At 38.4% G+C, this 22127-nt stretch overlaps 1 protein-coding gene across 2 annotated transcripts in view; it reads left to right on the forward strand.

The window, feature by feature from the left end:
- STK32B (serine/threonine kinase 32B) overlaps window positions 1-22127 on the forward strand; it is a 175560-nt gene that overhangs the window by 38096 nt on the left and 115337 nt on the right. For both annotated transcript variants that reach the window (XM_082051224.1, XM_082051225.1), the window contains exon 3: window positions 4979-5130. In XM_082051224.1, the coding sequence (XP_081907350.1) occupies window positions 4979-5130 (152 nt within the window). The remainder of the gene's footprint in view (window positions 1-4978; window positions 5131-22127) is intronic.

Consider the following 22127-nt stretch of genomic DNA (forward strand, 5'->3'; position numbering starts at 1 on the left):
ATCTGACCTCCTTAGATTAAATTCAAATTATGATTTCAATGTTCAAACACTTTCTCCTATTTGTCTAACATGCTGAGACACAGGACTTAGTTCTGATTAATTTGTTTGTATAAAACAGTGACTTCCTCTGCTGAAGTAATTGAAATTACCCTGGTGCAAACCAGATGGGACCCCAGAACCACATCTGCACTCATTGAGCGTACTTTACTAAATAATATGCAAAGTATTTCAGAAAAAATATACTGTTATCCTAAAAGCAACGTAATGCACAACTGCAGAATATTGATATTGCTTGACAGTATAAACACCTATTTTTTCTTTTTTTTTAGCTTGAGTTGATATGAAGCTATACTAAACAGATGCTTAATCCCTGTTCCAGCTGTCGTGGTTTGCTCATGAGAATCTGGGAGTGAATCCTCATACTTCAAGGAAATTCCCTAGCAGTCTAAAGCCAAACTTATGACATCCATTCTCCAGCTTCTTTGTGTAAATTTCCAAGTCTTCTTGTAGGCTGAGACTATGGACATTAATTTTTCAGAGTATGTGGGGAAGAACAGAGAAGGTAGTGGTATTTCAGGTACACGCTTTATAGCAGATTTGTCAATTCCCACACTGAGTATGAAACATACAGATGATTTTTGTCTTGTAGTCTCCTATGTCTAGGTGAGTATCTCGGCTCATGCAGTGCCACAGATCCTCTGGTGGGCTGTGATTACTCATGGCATCTATAGGTGCCACATCTGATCTTCTGACCTGACATACTTGATGCGTAAGATTGTAACCCAGGAGCACAGATGAGGTGTGCACGTTAGCTCTCAGCTCTTCACCTAACAGTGACCTTGCACAGAGGAGCTTTCCCTGACTGCAGTTTGTATCTTTTCTTTTTTATGACCTGTCATGAAACCATATCATGAGAAGCCTAAGCACTCATCTGCCAAATTCAGACCAAAATGGCTTTATTGAAACTAAGTGCTCCCACTCCCCACTGTTCTCACTTGACAAAGCACACGGCATTTAGAAGTCATCTGAAATTGGTGGGAAACAGGAGAAATCTGTGTTTTGCAGCAAGTCAAACTTTTCAGCCATCCCCATCTTCTGCTCTGGGAAGAGCTTCCCTGAAGCTGCCTATGGCTGCTTAGCCAATGTAGCTGTCTGCAGCAAAGCTTTAGCAAATTCTGCCCAGTTTTACTCAGTGGAACTCTCTTGCTTCACTTACCTAGCTCTTCAATAGACCACAGGGCACCTTGTCACTCAAAGCACTCTCAGTGGCTGTGTGAGCCATTAATCTGCAGATAAAACTTGATCTGTAGGTGCTCTATTTTCTGCATGTGAAATCAGAAGAAATCCAAGAAGGTAGATTAGAAGTGGACTATAGCATATTTTGCTCCTGAAAAATGAAGTTTAACCCTGCAGTCATAATCTAGTGGTTTTCTTCCCCTCACTCCGAAAGTGGCTCCAAGTCACACTGTGGTCAAATTTGTTTTAATCTGACAGTTTTGAAGACATTTCACTGTTACTTTTTCCCAGATACAAAAAAGATAGTAACAGCGAAGACATGTAGAAAACTCCTCTTTAGAAAAGGAATATTTTCACAAGAGACTTTTAAAAATAAGAATCGTATAACTCCAAAGAAAATTAATAGGGATTCATATTGCCTGCCTATAAACACGCACAGCACAGGTGCCTACATCCAAGCTAGTCATCTACAGTCTCTTTAGAGCGGCTTTAGTAGAGGAACCATCCCTCTAGAAATGGTCTCCTGAACCTGTTTAGACCCATACCGTAGGTGGAGATGCATGTGCCTGTCCCTGCCTGCTCACTGTGAAGCTGGATAGCTGTTGGGTTTGTGACACATATTTGATTTGAAGCATCACCTATAGAGACTGCTGAAGCAGTGATATCAGTATAAGCAGGGCACTGTCTGGGCTTTGGAAAATGATAGTCACAGAAAAATTGAAAGAGGATGTTTCAGTAACATGAGCGTGACAGGTGTCCATACTGATACATGTAAATAAGGCAATTCTGCATGTACTTCCACACTGATGAGTCATCACGGAATTTGTTTGTTGAGGTGCCAGAGCACCTGCTTGTGCCTGTTTAAAAATGACTCTTTTGGAAAGAATTTACACCATGAACGACAACAACAACAACAAATTTAACATTTCCCATTAAGACTGCACATGTGAGAAAAGCTTGAGGGCTTTTTCTTTCTTTCTTGCAGTAGTGGAAAAATTCAGCCCATTCATGTACTGCTCCAAAGAAGAGCTGACAGCCAGTGGCAAAAGTGTTGGGAGGATCTCCACTACTATTCAGCACTGCCATAGCAATGTCAGGTGCTTTTCACAATAATATCCATATGGATGCAGCTTGGATTTCTGATTTTTAGTAGGGAGTAGCTTTAGTATGTTCATTAAAATCCTATTGATTCCAAAACCATGGTAAGAGATGTGCATAGTTACACATTGCTAGAATATGTTTACTATCATTCTATTCTAAAGCTGTGTGCTAGGCAAGCTTTTACTAGCAACAGAAGGCCTGTTTTGGCTGTGCTGAGTACCCTTGTCTTTACTGGCAGAAGGAGAACTGAGTGCCTTCTGGAGTCACAGGAGTGTTTTAAAACCTTTTTACATTACATGTTTAGGTGCTGCATATGATCGTAGTCTGCCCCATTGTTCAAACCTGTAATTCTTAGCGGAGTAAAACCACATTGTCTCACCAGTCCCACTAGCCAACAGTTCAATAGAGAGGCTTTTCATGTAATGGAACAGGAGACTTCTTCAAACACCTCAGTCTCAGCCAAGATTCATATGAAAATCTTGTTGCAAATTCATGTAAGTGAATGAACTTCTGGATTCAGTTTCTGAGCCAAAATTAATAAGCATACTATATAATGTGAATCACTAAATTGAAGTGTCCACGTAATCTCAGACAGGATGTGAGGAGGGATTGCCCCTGCAAATTCTGCTTATACTATTGAAGTACATGTGGAAGCTTGAACAATTAATTTACATCCCTTCATTTCAGTTCAAACCCAGCTGCTCCTCTTCTTCCCCCAAAAGGCCAGCCCCCATTCCCCATTGTTCAATAGCCTGGGTCCTTTCCATATGAGTTTGAACCTTCAGTTATCTTAAGGGCATCACAACATTCAGACTTTCCGTAAGAGCCCAAGGAGAAAACTTAACAGAACTTCGGTGCTCACCATTGTGCAACATTGATGGATTCAAACCAAAACATTGACATCCATATTTTTCTTAATTAGCAAAACATCTCCTGACTTTAAGAAAGGTAATTAGAAACTCTGCTTAATCACACCTTATCCTTATAGGTTAAAAGTACTCTATTAACTCCTATCTTTGAAGTAGATTTGAGCTCAAGGACAAACTTCGTGGAAATAGAGTTGCAGAGAAATAAACGTGGCTTGGTTTCACTGGCCCAGTTCCTCTTAGAGGGACTGGAAAAAGTTATGGGAATTAAAATATGCTGATGGTATATGTCAGGAGCCTTTCCTCTGCAGATAAGAAATAAGTGACCACATAGTAGATCTTCCTAGGATCCTTACCCTGGTGCTGGTCATTCATGACCAGGTCCAGAATCCAGATGACACCTTGCTAGAGTCAGAGGTTTCAGCTGTGGGAAGTTCTCTTAGTTTCTTCAGACTATTTCTGAATTTTGAGCATGCAAGTTCCTTAAAATACGACTAAAAATGTAAGGCTTTGTTTTCAGTTGACACCATGCTCTAATCTGATCCCTGAGTATACATGTGTATATACTGTTAAACGGGAGTGTGTCTGTGTGTGCATGTATGTATGCACAACTATACATATATAATAATAGTGCCCATATCAGCTGAATCCTTCAGAATACCCTTGAATTTCCACACTACAGAGTTTTGATATCTAAACCAGATGCTTCCAGTACATAGTCTGTATATATCCTGATGATGAAAGATTCTAATTGGAGCCTATGGCTGTATCAGTAATATAAATGTTGCACCAAAATATTTCCAGCTAGTCTGTGAAGACACACACAGACTGTCACTTTAAAAAGTCCTGATCAATTAACAGGAAAAACCCTTCAGAACAAAAGTCTGCTGGAGTTATAGTTTTGCTCTATGTGAGGAGGTAGGGCTGTTATGAGGATGAGATTTACACCACCTTTGAAGATGAGTTGTGGAACAATCTTATATTTCAGTGTTAGTAGAAATTGTATTTAAAATCATGTTTCTCAGATGTGGTGGTAGTGACACTCTCCAACTTCATTCGCAAGTCAAACTACCATAAGCAAAAGCTATTCAAGCCTTACACGGGAGTTCTCTTGACTAAGATTGTCTTCCTGCACTTTCAAAATTATGTGATGTTTGTTAAAAAAAAAAAAAAAAAAAAAAAAAGAAGTTAAAAGAAAGAAATTTACTGCCAGAGACTAAACCATTGTAATGGTCTCTTGTGAATTCAAAAGTATTATGATGAATCTCTGTACAAAAATTCTTTTTCTTTTCAACAATAATTAAGGGAGCATAATTCTGATATTCAGATGAAATACCGAGCCTTGTGAATGTAGACTATGTTTATGAGGCAGTAATCAAGATGTCTCTATTGACTTGAGGGAATGAGGACAATGATTGTGCATTTTCCTAGGCTGGAGGCAGTACTTTATGTGACTAATAAGATAGTCTGCAATTCGAGCCATTTGAGTGTGTTCCTCCCAGCTTAACCATGTAACTTCTGATAGTTGTGCCACTTTTCTGGGTGCCCATTTCTTCTTATGCAGGAGTGGCGTGTTCTTTTGTAAATTTGTTAATTACAATGTATTACAAAGAATCTTGCAGAGCTGTAAGGTGGGATTTCTAGAGGTGTTCCTAGGTTGTGGCATTCAGATCTGGATTACTGAAATATTGTAAAAGGTTCCTTTTTTTCAAAGGCACAACTGAATTTCCTTTCCATAGGTGTCACACTTCTTGTTTTCCTTTGCTGTCAATTAGGTGTGCATTGTACAGAAGAGAGACACCAAGAAAATGTATGCCATGAAATACATGAATAAACAGAAGTGCATTGAGAGAGATGAAGTTCGAAATGTTTTCCGGGAGCTACAGATAATGCAAGGCCTTGAGCATCCCTTTCTAGTCAATCTATGGTAAGCAAACCTTTAAAATTCTGTCAAGGATCTCTTGCTTCCCTCCTTACTGCTGAATCAGTTCAGGCTGTGGAAGGCTGAAGGGCACAAATAAATTTGGTGAACTCCTTTTTTTAACGTATTTACATTTTGCAGAGGGCTTTATTTTTCATGAATATTTTAAAGGTACCCTTTTGCATCAGAATATTTAAACATCACATTCGTCTTTTCATTTCTGGTTTGGTTTCTCTCCAGATTGTTACAATAGTGCGCAGAAATGTGTTGTTCTTTCCAGCTTTATCGTTTGTTTTTGACAATACCTGGACTAAACGTCTGCTGTAAGGCTGTGGAATATAAAACCCAACAATTCTGTTAATTTTTTTTTTCCTTTACTCAGAGAAAATTCAAAACTCAATTACTCTTAAAAAATTGCTGACATGGAACAGCAGAAAAGTATCCTTCTGTCACCCAGAATTTCTCTTATTTTCCCTGTGCTAACCACCGCATGCTTTGGTCACATAGGACTGTGAGAATATGTTGGTCAAGTAATGCCTAGATTCAGCTACACCACTGACTTAAAATATTTGCTGGCTTTTATGTAGCAATAGTAGCAATGGGATGCAGACTTTTTCTCCTCTATCTAAAAATGACCTATATAGCTCAAAAAAGGGGACATAAACCATGATGATAAGAAAATTCTTTGGTTCATGAAGAGCTGGTTTTCTGTGGATGGCCACAGTGCAAATAGACCTTCTGTTTTGTGAGTTTTAGCTGTCCTACTAGAGGCCAATGCCTAACCTGCAGTGTTTTGCCCATCCTTAAACTCACTCTTGACCTGTACAGGTGAAAAATTTCTTGCTGCCTGTTTAGCACCTTTCATGAATTAAAAGCCAAATTATATTCTGGCTTGAGTGAACACAGCTTTAGGATAATTGCACTCACTTATACCAGCAAAGGATTTGATACCAAAATTATTTCAAAAAGGACCTAGGATGATCAAACTTGAGCTATCCTAATATCCTCTTGGAGGTTTAAAGAAAAATATACAAACACTGACTGTAATACAAAACTTTTCCAGTATATTTTTCAAGGTTCCTGCAACCTCTACTCTTGGGATTTTTTCACCAAAGATGTGGTATATCTGTGCTTAAGAGCTTGTGGATTTTTCTTTCCAGCATTTACCTAGTCTCTTTTGAACTCAGACAAACATTTGTTCTTTAACAAGATGTAGTGAAGATTTCCACTGTGTAACTAAACATTGTGCAGAAACAGTCATAGGTTAACATGATTTCCAAGATACTTCAGTAAACATAACAATGTTGAAGGACGAAAGATCAAATATTTATTGTGAAACAAAAAGTATGCTAAATTCCAATAACTGAATTTTGACCAGCTAGTAAATATTCTTTCTTGTTTTCTTTTTTTCAGGCCAAAGATTAAATTCGAAATAAGCAATACCTTAAAGTGTGTTGTGTGTGATGACAATTGTCATTGTAAATAATTAATTTATTCATCTTGTGCTTCTGAGATACTGTCACAAAGTCTTAAGACTAAAATGTCATACTATATGTGTGTATGAGAAATGTAGAAAATGAAAGAGAAATGTAGTATTCTGCAAAACATTTCAGGCAAAAAGGACACTATTTGAAATGTGCCAGTGCACTAACAATGTTCTGTATACAATGTTTCTAGTGATGCTTATAGTTCACCAGTCTATCTTATTAGAGTAGATGACAGAATTTTTCTTTGAAGAGAAGGCACAGGGGGAGCCTACCTGCCCATTAGATCACGTAATAAATGGCAGGTCATCTCCCATTGATGGCGCCTGAAATTTCTTGCTTGCATTAAATCTTGTGACCCAGCTCAGCAGACAAGAGTCCTGTCTCCCTGTCACCAAGGTTAGTTTTCAGGTCTGTGGTATGAGACAGAAGAAAATGGAATAATCTGAACACTTACATCTGGGTTTAAAATCAGTGTCCACAGAGATAGTCCTGCGAACACATGCGGTTTGCTTATGCAACCATTCAGCTCCTGGTGCCTTAACACCTTAGTACTTTGCAGTCTGAAATGTCCATGTAGACAACATACTTTACTTCTCCTTAGGGCCAAAAGATGAATGTGTGAAGGTAAAGCTAGTAGGTAAAAGAGCATCCAGGAACATTCTCGGGTGCTGCCTGATGCAGCTGGACTGGCCCTTGGTACACATCTGTCCCATGTGAGTCAGCCCCTTCCCAAACAGCTCCTGGGATAGTTCCAGAGTCACAGTGTCCCGCAGATCAATGTGGTGTGGCCAGCAGCCTTCAGCTGCAAGAACTTTGTTAGGGAACAGACAGACTTCCCAGCAGAGGCATAAGCTGCTCCTTGCCAGCTGGCCTGAATGCTTGGAAATGCTCCCCAGTGTGTTTCATCTACTACAGGAGCTGTAGTGGCTAACTGAGATTAGGACATCCTACTCTAGTGACCTTCATCCTTCCTGTTGAAGGCAGGCAACTACGTAGTCAAACCCCGCATATATAAGACTCTACTGAGATTCAGTGACTTGGACACACACAGCTGAACTGTAGAAAATTTTCCAAAAATAATTTCATTGAAACTTAGTATTTTCAGCTGTAGTCTTCACCTCAAACACTACACATTCAAATGTCTGGTGATTCGAAGCCCTGATTCCAGATTGAGCTACTGAACTGCCGGAGTATCTATATTTCAACCTGTGCTAGCACAGCAAAGTCTTGAACCCAAGCCTCCCCAAAATTAATCTAGCCTACCCCAAATAACCCGTTCTTTGTAGTCACCCCATAATATGTTTCTATATTTAGCCCTGCACAATCCTAAATGAATTTGAAATAATTTAAGATATATTTCTGCAGTGTCTATACTTGCAGACTGCACTAGTGTGTTCCAGACTTTTGCATGAATTTCAAGGTGTTATATGCATAGTGTTGAAATAATGACTTCTGTTATTGAACTACAACAAGGGCAAACCAAAAAAAATCACAAATGACTCTTACATAATGCTCATCTATTCTATTAACACTAAGGCATATAAAGCTCTTAAACATATTATGTACATGTATTTATTTAATAATCGAAACTACCTTTTATTTGTTTAATTACCACCATGAAAAAGGAACACTGCAAGTACAAATGGAATATTCCTTAAACATATTTTATGTGTTGCCAGCAACAATCCCTTAGAATAACACATTTTCATTGATTGTTGGTGAATTAGCAATCTGTTTAATGTATTTCTACTTGCCATTATATACAATAATAATTTGCATCACATACATTTGCATTGTAGCTGTAACTCACATTAGATTATTAGCAGAAATCCATGAGATTTCCTCTTAAGAGTCAACTCCTGGCATACTAATGGAAGGGAACAGTTGGAGCTCCATTTCTTCCACAGTAATTACAGCTAGATTTGTGTTTCATTTTTCTGAGTTAGTTTTCTTTTCTGTTCATTGCGTTAATAATATTGTAAGTGTACAAATGGGCTGTAACAGGAACTCTACCTTGCTTCAAAAACTGCAATATTATTTTGACAAGGAATGTTATGGTGTATGGGCAATAACACAGCTGTAGCTTGTGTAAATGTTGAGGATTTTTTGCTTTGGTTGTTTTGGACTGGTCTGTCTTTCTAGGCTCTATCACACTCTCTAAAGGTGTGTATCAGTTTTCAGAAATCCTGCCTAAGGAAATATTTTGGTGATTAAAACTCAGAAATCCCGTTAGCTTCCTAATTTTAATTGGCATTTCCCTACTTAGCTGGGGTATCTAACATTGATTTCCCAAGGATATTCAGCAGTAATTATTCTGAGTAAGTACCAATCTGCCATGTCATGCTCTGCTGCAGCCCCCATGTTGGTAGCCAGACACTGACATTCTGTTCACTTAGCTGAAAAATCACTAACCCCTCTAGAGAAAGTCAGAAATTCAGTTATAGGCAGGACCCAGACTAAGGTAAAGAGCAGTTTAATTGTTTAATTGTCATGTATGTGTATTTTTACATTGGATTGTGATTGGATAAAAACTGAAAACAAACTGTATGTAGTAAAGCGTGTTTGCACAAAACACTTTGTGGGGTTGTGGTTAAACAGTTATGTAGTCTGGGAAAAATTGAAGATATGGCTGCCCACACTAAGGGAAGCCTAGAGCTCATGTCTCCTGCATTCCAGATGAGCTGACTCCTAGTTTTTTGCACAAAACATGATGACAGTGCCAACAGTTTTGTTGATACAAATTAATCTGTCTTATTTGCACCTTGCAATCTCAGTGAAAAGTAATTATCTGTCTGGATCAGTCTGGATGGCATTTCAAAACTCTTCAGAAAAACCTGCATTTTTCCATTGATTTGAAAGCAAAATTAGGTACTTCTTTTGGTTGCATTGGCCCTTCCCCTTGATTCCTCCCTCACCTAATCCCCAGTTATAAGAAACAAGATTTAAGCTTAGGAAGGCATCTGGATCTGATCTGGTGCACTTTTGTCTGGAAGGGATATGCACGATGAAAAAACTAGGGAATTTTATAAGTAAAATACTTGCATTTTTTTTACAAAGTACCATCTTATATTAAAATAACTTAGGTGTTATCATATTTTTTTTTTTGGCTTTTCAATTAAACAAAATATTATGTCTTTTAATTCCATATATTAAATCCCAAATCCATATTGAAAAACATATTTGGAAGAAATTCTACTCATTACAACCTTTTCATGAGTTTGTGGAACTATCCCTGACCAGAAGTGCTGATTTTCAAATGTTAATCATCTGGACCTTAAAGATATATAAAAAATTAATATAGCGGTAAATCTCCCAACAGTTCCTTGAACCAAAAGGAATACTAACCAAGCACATTAATCTTTCTTTGAGGAATTACGTCATGAAAGAGAAAAGTTGGCAACTCAAAAAACAAACATGAGGACTAGAAAGCCCTTTTGTTTTACATGATAACTTCACAAAGAAGAAATGAGGTATAGGTAAGCCATCTGTCATCAGTTAAATTCCTGTGGAAAGAAAGAGAAGAGGAAAGAAAGTAAACCTTCTGTAGTGGGTAATTCTGCTGCTCTCCATCAGTAACGCTAGCATACACAAGTATACAGAACAGCTAATATAAAACAAGGGTAGCATCTCAACTCCAAAAGATCTATATTAAAAAGCTTTTTGAGGTTCATGCATCTTCTCTGAGCTTTATTAAATTTAGCTTCACAATCTCAACTTATAAATCATATTATTTGAAGTATGAACTGTCTTTCATAACATCTCACAGAAAAGAGTCATTCTTCTGTAAATGCTCATAATAGTTTGGAGGATAACAGCATTTTTCAGGAAGGACTTGGAGTTGATTTATAACCTTCATTTTAGAAATGAAATTGAATAAATGCTTAAAGATATGTGAGCCTTGTAGCCAGTTTTATCACCGTTACAGGCATTTCTGATAATAGCAATTCCTTCTTAAAATGAAAAGCAGTCCTTTTTTTATCAGACCTTTCGTATGTCATGTGTCTTTTAAACACAGATGACTGAGCTGTAGAAATGTCAGCTTCTAACATGGTCCCACCTTGAGACTACAACATGCCCCTCTGAGATTCAGCATTTTATCCATGTTTATCCTTGCCCAAATACCTGGGCATCCTCTGGCAAAAGGAGTAGTGTTCCTGAAAGAATTCAGATTTTAAATATCTTTCTCACAACACACACTAGGGCTGAGCCAAGAGCCATGCTACCCCCTATCTACCAATGTGGCTAGACTTTTCATTACACAACAACTCTTCAAATATTACTAGATCTACTGGCTTCTCTGAAAATAATACAGCTTACCACAGGAGACAGAAGTTTTTTGAAAAAAAAAAAAATATATATATATATCTGTATGTGTGTATATATATATGGAAATGGTTTCCCTGTTGATGTGGAACAGAAAAATCTGAAAAATAATATGGACCATTCCTCAAAGCTTTTGGAACACAGAAGTGATCTTATTTTTAATAGCCTTGCTTAAAGTTGTTATACCCCTTCCAAATTGTCAGAACAATTTCAAAGGCAACAGAGGGAGAAGGATGATTTACTTTTGTCAGTTTATAGGTAATTTTTCTAGTATAGACAGAACTATATGTTTGATATATTTAGCAACCCATAAAGAAGTGTTAGCTGCATTCTCGGTGTGGCTTTATATTTTGATGTATTTTTCTTTCTACTCATCAGTCTTTAGAAATTATGTATTTCATAAGACAGACCTACAAAAGTACATTATTGCTACCAACTAGAATAAGACTAAGTTACAAATCCAGTGAAAACTGGAACAAGTGAAGAACACACATTGTAGCAAAAATGTTCATGCATTTCTGAATTCACCTAATACCCCAAACTGTCTTCAGGTGGAAGGGCTTGTAAAAAAGAGAAAAAGCAATGCTGGAGCAACTAAATTATTTGTTCAGTCTCAAGTGTTGGATGGGTTGTGTAATGTACGCACACACAGAGAACTGGAAACTATCACTTCTCTGTGAAGTTGCCCTTTCTAGAATAGGCTGGGAGTAACATCACCTTGAACTGCCCCACATCCCAGCTCTGCTCCTCAGACTGGTGTCAGAAATGTGCAGAAACCTACAAACTCAGGGAAGCAAGCACACCTGGCCAAGTGTTGTACTGCTGGGTGGAGCTGAAAATAACCAGTCAAGGAGCATTAATTACTCATCAGAGACGACAAGGGGAGGCAGTTCAGGTTGCTCTTAGGTGAGTTTGCTTAGTGGCTGTGGTGTTGTGGCTGTGTAACTCACCTTGACACAGTAGGCCTAATCTGGAGTGAAAATATTTCATAGGAGGTAGAAAATTTATTTTCTGATAGATAATATGACCAGCTTCCTGAGCTTCATGACACTCCGTGCTAAAGGCTGTGAGTAAACTCCATGATCTAACATAAAAATTACATGACATTTTTGGAAGGGAGCAGAAGACTTGTGGTGTTTCCTGTTAGGACGCAGGTTAGGTGATTGCCATTAGCCTGACTGCCTCTTCAGCAGTAAGGTGTCCTGCCAAAAAGGATAGTCAGGCTGTAATAATCTCTATTTTAATAGTATGTGGTGGATCCCCAAAAGGTCATGAAACAACAGATCCTGACAAACGTTCAGTTTTCCTGGGGAGTGATAAACAAGCTCAATGTTCTTAGCTCTCTTTGGTTATACCCAGCTGCTCTAAGCCTGGTTTATGGGAAGCAAGACTACAATGTCACTCTTTTTGGCTATGTCTATGCTAGTAATTTAAAACTGGATTTTCTTCCTGAACATTTCTCAAACCCAATCTTTGATGCTGCTAAACATTTTTAGACCCACTCCTAGCCTAGCTGTGGGCTGGGGCATGAGCACCATCTCAGAGAAACTCCAGGAGCAGCCCAATTGCTCTCAGTAGGCAGCTTGCATGCCATTACCCTGTTTTGAAGCTGACAGTTTAGAAGTCCAGGCATAGACTTTTCTGTGCCATTTGGTCTTGGTGCTGGAGAACAGCCACTGTTTATTAATAAAATTATCATTTATTACTTCTTTTGTGGATCTAACTGGGGTTGTGAACCCCAGACCATGTAATCCTGGGTCATTCTAGATATCTATTGGGCTCTAAGATTCCTTTCCAGGCAAGAAGAGACTGTAAATCGAGGGAGAAAGATATATTTTTTGTATCTTGCACAGAGCAACTCTTTTTGCTATAGAGGGAGCAAAGGTGAGTACTTTCCTCAAATAGCTAGATCAATTCATCACTGCATTAATGTAAATTTGGAACTGGTAGAGATATAAAAGCTTTATATCTAAGACTGAAAAAGACATCTGTTCTCCTGAGCCGTAGGAGAGATAATGATAGAGGAAAAAGGGCAAGAAAAGGTGATGAGAAAGCAGGAAGGGCAAGACAATTGGAAGAAAAGAATATAGGAAAGATTTGTCTTGAATTGTAAATATTCAGGATATTATTTCTGAAATTACATTGGACTCAACATGGCCAGTTGGTAACCTCTGGATGCTTGTGCTAAATGAGTGTTAGCTGTAACATCTTCACTGACTGATGAATGCATGATCCAAGAGTTCTTTATTTTTGTGCTGATTTTAATACCTTAAAATACTAATTTCCAGCATTAGAACACAGTCTCAAGTCTGCCAATATTGAAATTTTTTCTGGTGACTAATTGTCTTCTGTGAGAAATTGCTGTCACCTTGAAATATATATCTTTGGACTTAACTTTAATGCTTTCTCCATAAAAGCAGAAATTGGCCTTTGGCATAGTTTAAGTTTTGATCTTTTTTGCATTAAAAACTGCTGCAATAGATATTTTATCTCACATATGTCTCATTGCATCCTGGGACCTTAGCAGCCTGTCTTCCACATCATTCTAACTGAAACAGAAACTTTATTTGCTGACCCATAATATACTTTTTTTCATACAAAGCTTTCACTGCAAAAGGAATTTTATTATAAACACCAATAAATATCAAACTACTGGGAAAAATAATCCCTTTTGCTTTGAGAATGTGCGGTTTCAGTCAAGTTCCTCTTATGAATTCAGGATTGTTGCCTCATTCTGCAGTCACAGGGGGATAGCTGCTATCCAAAGCAGATCAAAATGATCTTGGGGTGAACCTCGGCCATGTCTCAGGCCTGTGGTGTAGTCACAATAATCCTCTGCACATTTGAGGCAGGGATAAGTATTGTTACTTTTTGGACAGAAGCAGAACTCCAATCCTGTGTCAGGGATATGCTCAGTAGAGCTTGCAGGGGAACAGGGTTTCAGTGCTTTCAGCCCACTGAGATGGGAAAGAACAAAGAAATGCCCTTAAACATTGTTTCAGACTCCTCAATTGCCAATTTAGGCAAGCAGTGGGGTTTTTTTTCCTTCTCTTTTTATTTTTTTTTCCCCATTTTCTGCTTTAAAGGTTATGAATGCCAAACACGATAGCTGGAGTGTGTAATTAAACTGATAACCAAGGTCCTGTAGGTAGAGTGGTTCTCAGAATCCATGACAGAGTAATGAGTTCATCATGCAAATCTACTGTTTTCAGGCAGGCATGAGCGATTCTTACCTATGCTATGGAAACTAGGACTGTAATTAGCCTGCACTAAAAGTTTTGCTAAAGGGAAACTATACAAGATGCAGTTCAGCACTGCCTTAACAAAGCCCAACAACTGTGGGACAGCCATCAGATTGTAAAACTGCCTTGGATATACTTGTAAAATCATCCATAGACATTCAGACAGTGAATGTAAAGTAGGTGATAATTACAGAATAAAAATAAGTGCTTAAAACTTTCACTGCAAAACTTTGATACTAAACAGATCCTACAAAGCTACACCTAGTCCAAAAATATTAAATGTATTCTTGGAGACTATTGGTAGTGTAATATGGCTTGGAAATTATTCCTAGTTTTGTATTCTAAGAATTGTATCAAATAGAGTGGATTTAAAATGGCAAATAGTGGGACTGAACCAAAGCAGGAAGTTCTGTAATGCATTATTATTTTGTCTGCATAGGGGACCCTTTGCCTTGGTTCATTAAAATTTATTAAAGCTTTTATTATTTTAAAAGTTGACCACAGATTTTTACAGTGTAAGTGTACACTTAATTCCATTTTATTGAACTAAAATTATATTTATTGTATTTGTAAAGTGCAGTGAGAAGCTGATACTAAGACTTCAGAAAATGATTAATGGTATCTTGTTTATAAATTAATGATGGTTTTGCAGTGTGAAGTTCTCATTAGAAGAGACTAACTCTCATGTTTCATAAGTGCACACCATGTAAAGGAGGATTTAAGGCTCCTTTTCTACTGATGTTGTACTTTTTACCAACTATGTCCTGACTGAGGAAAGTTCACAGGCTACGAAGAAGACTATTTAAATTCCTCTCCACCCAGTTCAATGCTGAAGAAAACACTGAACTTTTCTGTCGACACTGCTCTGCCACTCAGTTTGTATTTAATTTTCCCTTGAGCGCTTAAATGACTCTATACTGCACCCATCTCCATTCCTGATCAATCATATTAAGCCATTTTTTTGGTTGACAAGGTCAGTCACTCACTTGTGACATACAGAGAAATGCTTCCTCAGGTGCAGTCTCCTGGGTCTCCTCTCCTGTTCTGCTCAGTCCCATTCATCTCTGGAGTCATCTGGCTGGCAATCCATTTTGTTGTATGAAGGCTGTTGATGTCTGGTGAACTCTTTAAAATGATTTAATTTTGTTTCCTGAAATGTGGCTGAATATACTAAGATGTTTTTTAATGTCTCTCTCTTTCTTTTTTGGATTTTTTTTCCTTTCCTTTTTATTTTTTTCTTTCTGTCAATAATTCAAAAGTATCTCACAACCTTTCTAACAGTGTTTTGATACATCAGCTTCAGGATGCCCCATCAATAAATATTGAGTTTCCTGTGGCTCCTTCTATTGCTGTCTATTTAGTACAACCAATGCCACATGTACATTAACTGCAAAATTAGTGAGAATGGCTGATACTCCAATTCAGATTAAGTAATATTTTTAATTAGTGTTATCAAGTATAGCCTGCTTTCATTACATCTTATATTTATTATTCTGCAACTGTTCTAATGAACATATCCACTTCACTGTCTAGAAAGTCTTTTTTTGTTTGCTTTTCTCTCTGTTACTCACGAGATATCTGAAGGCTCTTGTACTCTCCTGAGTTGTCTGTGCTGTTTCTGAGGGACAGAAGAAAAATGAGACCCTTAAAACTGTTGTCCAGCCTCTGTTCAGGCAAGGAACCCTGGCTGTGCAACATCTCTGGGTACTGTCAGGAGCTTCAGAGTAATGGAGCTGCCAAGCACCATCACACTGGGGAGCAGTGCTGTGCACAGTGTTTTCCAGCCCCATGCACAGATAAGGTCAGGAGTCATGGCCGAGGCTCCTGGCCAAGACTGAGGGCACGGGGCAGCTGCACTGGGATCCCATCACTACCAGTTCAGTGGTGCATCAGCAGAAATTGATACGCTGCCTGCTTAAACATTTTTTCCCCTGTTTAATCAGTTATGTGTAAAGTGATTCAGTTTAACCTTGGGAATATGCTTTGCTTTATCCATTCATAACTCCCAGAAGTGGAGAATGTATAGTTATATTGAAATTAAATGACAATGTCCAATAAGCATCTCCTTCACTGAAATGTTTTGGGGTTTTTTGCACTCTAGAATCAGTGGGAGAAATAAAATCCTATAAGCATCCATTGACTAACCTTGGAAAAAAAGTATTACTTTCAATCTCCTGTCTTACTTACTTGCAGAACTGGATAGATCATAAAAAGAAACATACCAATTAAGCTTACAAGACTTTTACCCATTATATCCTCTACCCTCTTCCACATTCTCCATGGATACTGAATTCTTAACCTGAAGCTGCAGCAGGAGCATAAAAGCATCATGTGTACCATCATGCCTTCAGAGTCTTCTTCTAAGGACTAGTCTAGAAAAGTAAGGTATGGTGGATCCTACCTTTTCAAACGCTGAGTCTTTGAGGAAAAATCAGATTTGGAAGTAAAGTACAGAGATATCAGAGTACACAGATGAATTAAAGAAGGCAGGTAACAAAGTAGTGTTTAATGATAAGAGATCCTTCTTTCTCAACTATTTCTTTAACATCCTCACATCACCATCTTGGTGTTTCCCCATCTATCGGTGCCCACACCCTGACATCTCCTCTCAAGACAACCTGACAGGCTTTTGCTTCTAATCCATATTGGTTCTTGCTCTTATGAAGAAACTGCCAGGCTTCAAGTACTAAATGAAAGGGCAGTTCAAAATGGCCTTATCTCCTTTAAATCTACCCCTCAAATATGTGAGCTTGGGAGAAGGGAGAAGAGAGGGAGTCTCTTCTATCCATCTTGTGCGTCTGACTTCTTTCTCTTCATACATATTTATATTTTTATATGAATACAATTTTTGTTTTAAGCAGTAATAATTTACCTATACATTTGAAAAGTGTGTTGCAGGTGGTACCAAAATGTTACAAATAATCACCCAATACTTCTGCTGTACAGAAGATGCATGGAACATTAATTAGGTTCCATTGTTTCTTTGCCTTTAATTTAATGTAGGTTTCCATGACAGCAAAGAGAGACAAATCAGTGAAAGCCAATAGTTAAAACTGACAATTTGCATTCTGGTCACTAAAAATGTGATGTACATTTAAATAATTAGATTGTCTGAGTCTTTGGTCACGTTACACCACTGTCTCTTCATTTACAGGAGTCTTTTGTAAAAATGTAAAGTATTATGGGATGCAGATCTGCAATTCTGACTCTTTTCTATTTACAGAGTAGTCTATTCAAATCCAATAATGGTTTTTATCCTAACTAATTCAGTAACAGTAGTAATAAAAGCAGAGTGGGAGCTGTTATGCTGTAACCTAACAACATATTTATATGAAAGTTGCATATAGAGATAGTCAAAAGTAGTTTTAACAGAATGTTTAACAGAAGATGGCATATTGACTAAAATCTCAATTTTGTCTTTCTTCTAAATGTCTTCTACTGGAAAAAATCAGAATATCCAGAAACATATTGATTCTCTAGTGTTGGTCTCAATCCTGCAAATTATAGTCTGATGTGTTTGCTCACTGTTTCATTCAAGAAACAGAGATGAGAGGAGTTTAGGCAAACCCAACAACCTAGTTTACATATTTACATACTTTTTTTTTTAGAGAAAGCTTGTTGCTTGCTATAAGAAATGTTTTTTTAAAAAGATATTTAAATGCATGATTTATATTGCTGTTCTTAATCATTAATGCTGGCCTGTAGCATGGGTATTTAAGATGGTTGTAGGCTTTGCCAGGTAGGACTGTAAAGAGGGGAAACAAGAAGTCATTGTAAATTTTCCTAAATGCTGGCAGAGGAGTAATTTGGTTTGAATACTCTCTTGCTGTCAAATGGATCTGTTCTACAAAATATGGCAGCCTCCTCCAAAATGGTCGACTGACTTTGTATGAACAGTGTCTCCCACTTTAAACTACTATTTAAGTTTAGTGTGATGGAAAGCACTGACGTATTTTGTTGAAATGCACATGCAGAATACCTCCTACCTTTCTGGAGCATCAGGTCTGTGAGTATATCTCCGAAAATAGCTCCAAATGTATTTAAACATGAGGTGTTGCATCTGTGTCTCATTGGCACAAGCCAGAGAAGTTACTGTTTTTCCTAAGATAAATTTGGAGCAGCAGAACCTTCAAAATACAAAATCACATTTTATGAAAAACTGGGCAAAAGTGCCCAATTCAACTATTCAGCATGTTCAACTGAAAAATACATAGCAGCAAATGGGGAGAGCTGACTGAATGGTCATTCTTGGTGGTACACAGAAGTTGATTAGATACTGAAAGTTGTGTGCTCCTCTTCCTCCATAAAGGAGAGATCACATTTCAAATGGTAGAAAACTGCACACCTTAAAAAAAGCCACTGAAGAGCACAAGGGTATATATTCTGAAGGGAGTTTTAAGTGGCAAAAGGAGGGCTTGCTTGTTTCCTTTGAGCTTTTTAAGGAAAGCAAACACTGGAAACAACTACAATGGAAGACAAGCTCATATCCAGGACTCTTGAGACAAATGGTCTTGCTGAAAGGTTTAATTGACATGCATGTTATAAACTTCTACTTAATAAGGAAGAGTGGACTGGAGTGTCTGTTGTTATTACTTGCCTTTAAGGAAAAATGCTGTACAAAATTGCTTTCTTTGAATTCTGCCTTTGACAATTAAAAGGCTCACTTTGTACAATAAAGGTCTGCTTTGGCAAATCTGTTACTTGTGTTAACATTTTGGGAAAGCAAAGCATTGGCTGCTGCAGAAAACAAGGCACTTGTAAAGCCTAAGGATGGATGTGTGGGTGAGATAGATATGTGAAAAACAAAAACTCTGAAAATGAGTTTGATGTGTAAGGATGTGATGAGAGTAAAAAGAACCACAAATGAAAGCCCAGACTTTAACCTACTGATACATGATGTATTGGAGAATTAAGTCATTACAAAAATGGCTGGGTTGAATAGGAGTCTGATTACAGTGGTGACAGCCTGCATTTAAACAGAAGGAATTACAGGAAAGTGTTAGAGACTGGTTCATTATTTGTGGGAATACTCAAAACCCTCCCCTTCAGCTTAGTTTATTTTAGAGTAATTCTGCCTCTCCCTCTAATCTGTGTCAGAGAGAAATTTAAAGCAGAAATCATGACAATTAGAATGGTAATGAGGCTTTGTGGAAATAAGTAAGTCTCAGAGATGAAAGATGGATTAACTTTTTGGTTATAAAGGTGTATGGAAAGAGTATCTGGAGCCCTGTTCTGCTGGATCCAGGAGACTTATCTCACAGCGAATATGCTTAGAGACTCTAAAAGATGTGGTAGTCTGGTAAATCTATTGAACTACCACAGAGCACACAAGCCCGTGTAGTCCAACCACTAACTTTCCACAAAATCACAGAATCACAGAATGTTAGGGATTGGAAGGGACCTCGAAAGATCATCTAGTCCAATCCCCCTGCTAGAGCAGGAACACCCAGATGAGGTTACACAGGAAGGTGTCCAGGCAGGTCTTGAATGCCTCCAGAGCAGGAGACTCCACAACCTCCCTGGGCAGCCTGTTCCAGTGTCTGTCAACCTCACCAGGAAGAAGTTTCTTCTCAAATTTAAGTGGAACCTTTTGTGTTCCAGTTTGTACCCATTGCCCCTTGTCCTATCATTGGTTGTCACAGAATTGTTGCGATTGAAAGGGACCTTTGGAGATCATCTAGTCCAACCCATCTGCTAAAGCAGGTTCACTTAGAGCAGACTGCATAGAAATGTGTCCAGGTTGATTTTGATTGTCTCCAGAGATGGATACTCCACAACCTCCCTGGGCAGCCTATTCCAGTGCTCTGCTACTCTCAAAGAAGTTTCTCCTCATATTTAGATGGAACCTTTTGTGTTTCATTGTGTGCCTGTTGCCCCTCATCCTATTGCTGGGCATCAGTGAAAGGAGTCTGGTCCATCCTCTTGACAGCCAGCCTCGAGATACTTATAAACATCGATGAGATCCCCTCTGAGCCTTCTCCAGGCTGAACAGACCCAGCTCTCTCGGTCTTTCCTCATAAGAAAGATGCTCCAGACTCCTAATCACCTTTGTAGCCCACTGCTGGACTCCCCCCAGTAATTCTTTGTCGTTCTTAAACTGGGGAGCCCAGAACTGGACACAGTGCTCCAGATGCAGCCTCACCAGGGCAGAGTAGAGGATGAGGATAATCTCTCTCGACCTGCTGGTCACTCTTCCTAATGCACCCTAGGATACTGTTGGCCTTCTTGGCCATAAGGGGACATCGCTGACGCATGGTCAACCTGTTGTCCACCAGAACTCTCAGGTTCTTCTCTGCAGTGTTGCTTTCCAGCAGATCAACCTGTAACAAAGGAACAACAATGAAAAGGTGCAATGACACAGAAGCTTTTGTGAACAAGTAAATACAATTCTAACAACTTTCAAGGCAGACAAATTATAGCAGAGACCAGTGCTATAGGGGCCAGGGAAATGGGAGTGCTTCATATTAAAGCCAGGAGTGTATTTACTATGAATAGTAAATATGATACACAAGGAAAAAACATATGCCCAAACAGTTGGGAAGCAGCAGATACTTAACTACTCTGCAAAAGAAGCCCTTTGCCCCTGAAATAACTGAAATTTTATGGTAACTTGAGAACAAGAACAATCATCATTCCAATAAGTGCTACCTTCCACTGCAGTAATGCTGGTTTGGCCTTTTGACATAAACTAGTGCAAATATCTCTTAAAGACTATTTTGTCTCTACTCCCTTCTTGTTTGCCAAAAAGAAGAGAGAAAATAGGACAGCATAAAATGCTATGTGAAATGTACCCAAACCCATAACTTCAACAGCTCCTAATCCTTGCAGAGGCTGCTGGCAAGGAGCACTTCTGCAATCCCCCATAACGCCCTCAGTGGTGGAGCAGGCAGGTAGGAGAGTTGAGAGAAGAGCTCTTGTGGGGGAAGAAAGAAGTTTCTGGATTGAGCTGATGAGGAGGGAAAGTTGTGTGATAAAGCGAGAAGGGTGTAGCTGAAGTCTAACTCTTTGCTTTCTAAGGTACGTAGACCACCTCAACTTGTATGTCCCTCCTGAGATCTACCTATCAAAACACCTCACTAAATAACAGGAAAAGCCACCTTAGAAAACTGGGCTGGGTTTCAGTTGGGGTAAAATATAGAGAGGACTCCTATTTTAGGTGTAGTGGGTTTTTTGTGTTGTTTATTTGTTTGTTTGTTTGTTTTTGTTTTGGGTTTGTTTGGGTTTTTTATTTTTTTTCCTGAGAGTTGTTAGGTTTTTTTGTTTGACTGGAATTTTTTTAAGGTATTTTTGCAAGGCAAAAGATCTTGTTAAGTTACCTTTTCTACTCTTCTGAATTCTTAGTTTAATAAATGCATTATATTCTGCATGCTGGAAAGCAAATTATTCTACCCAGATTGGCAATGCAAATACCTTTCTGCACTCAGGTAATCATAAACTTTCCTTCATGACCCTGAAAAAAAACTTAGGTAGCTGGAGTTCTTTCTTCTCTTTTCAGTTTGAAGTTGTCCTCCCATCTGATTTGCAGTGGATTGTTTTGCATGATCAGCTTTTTTTTTGAACTGAGAATTGAACTGAAGCTATCATCTCTTCCCTAGGAAACTGTGAAGGGAAAAAATTTCCAGTCCTTGAAACTGCTGAAATAGCATATTTTTAGTACAGAAGCCAAAGATTCAAGGTTTTGGTTTCCTTTAGCTCAGTTAGTCTCCCAGAAATCACGGGCTCATTAGTTCAGATCAGTTTTGGTGGAGAATGAACTGAAATGACCCAAACTGGAATGTTTTGGTCCTTATTACAGAAATGTAAAGTGGTCATGAAGAGTGGGTAAAAAGTAAATGAACTTATCCATAGCACAGGAAGTAAAGGCCAGCCCTTTTCAGAGAAAAAGGAAAAAATCTAACAACCAACAGTCAATAACAAAGAGCCAGCTAAAACATGTGACTGCATTTTGTTA

Source organism: Streptopelia decaocto (assembly GCF_964273445.1).
Source record: "Streptopelia decaocto genome assembly, chromosome: 4".
In the NCBI taxonomy this organism is placed as follows: domain Eukaryota; kingdom Metazoa; phylum Chordata; class Aves; order Columbiformes; family Columbidae; genus Streptopelia; species Streptopelia decaocto.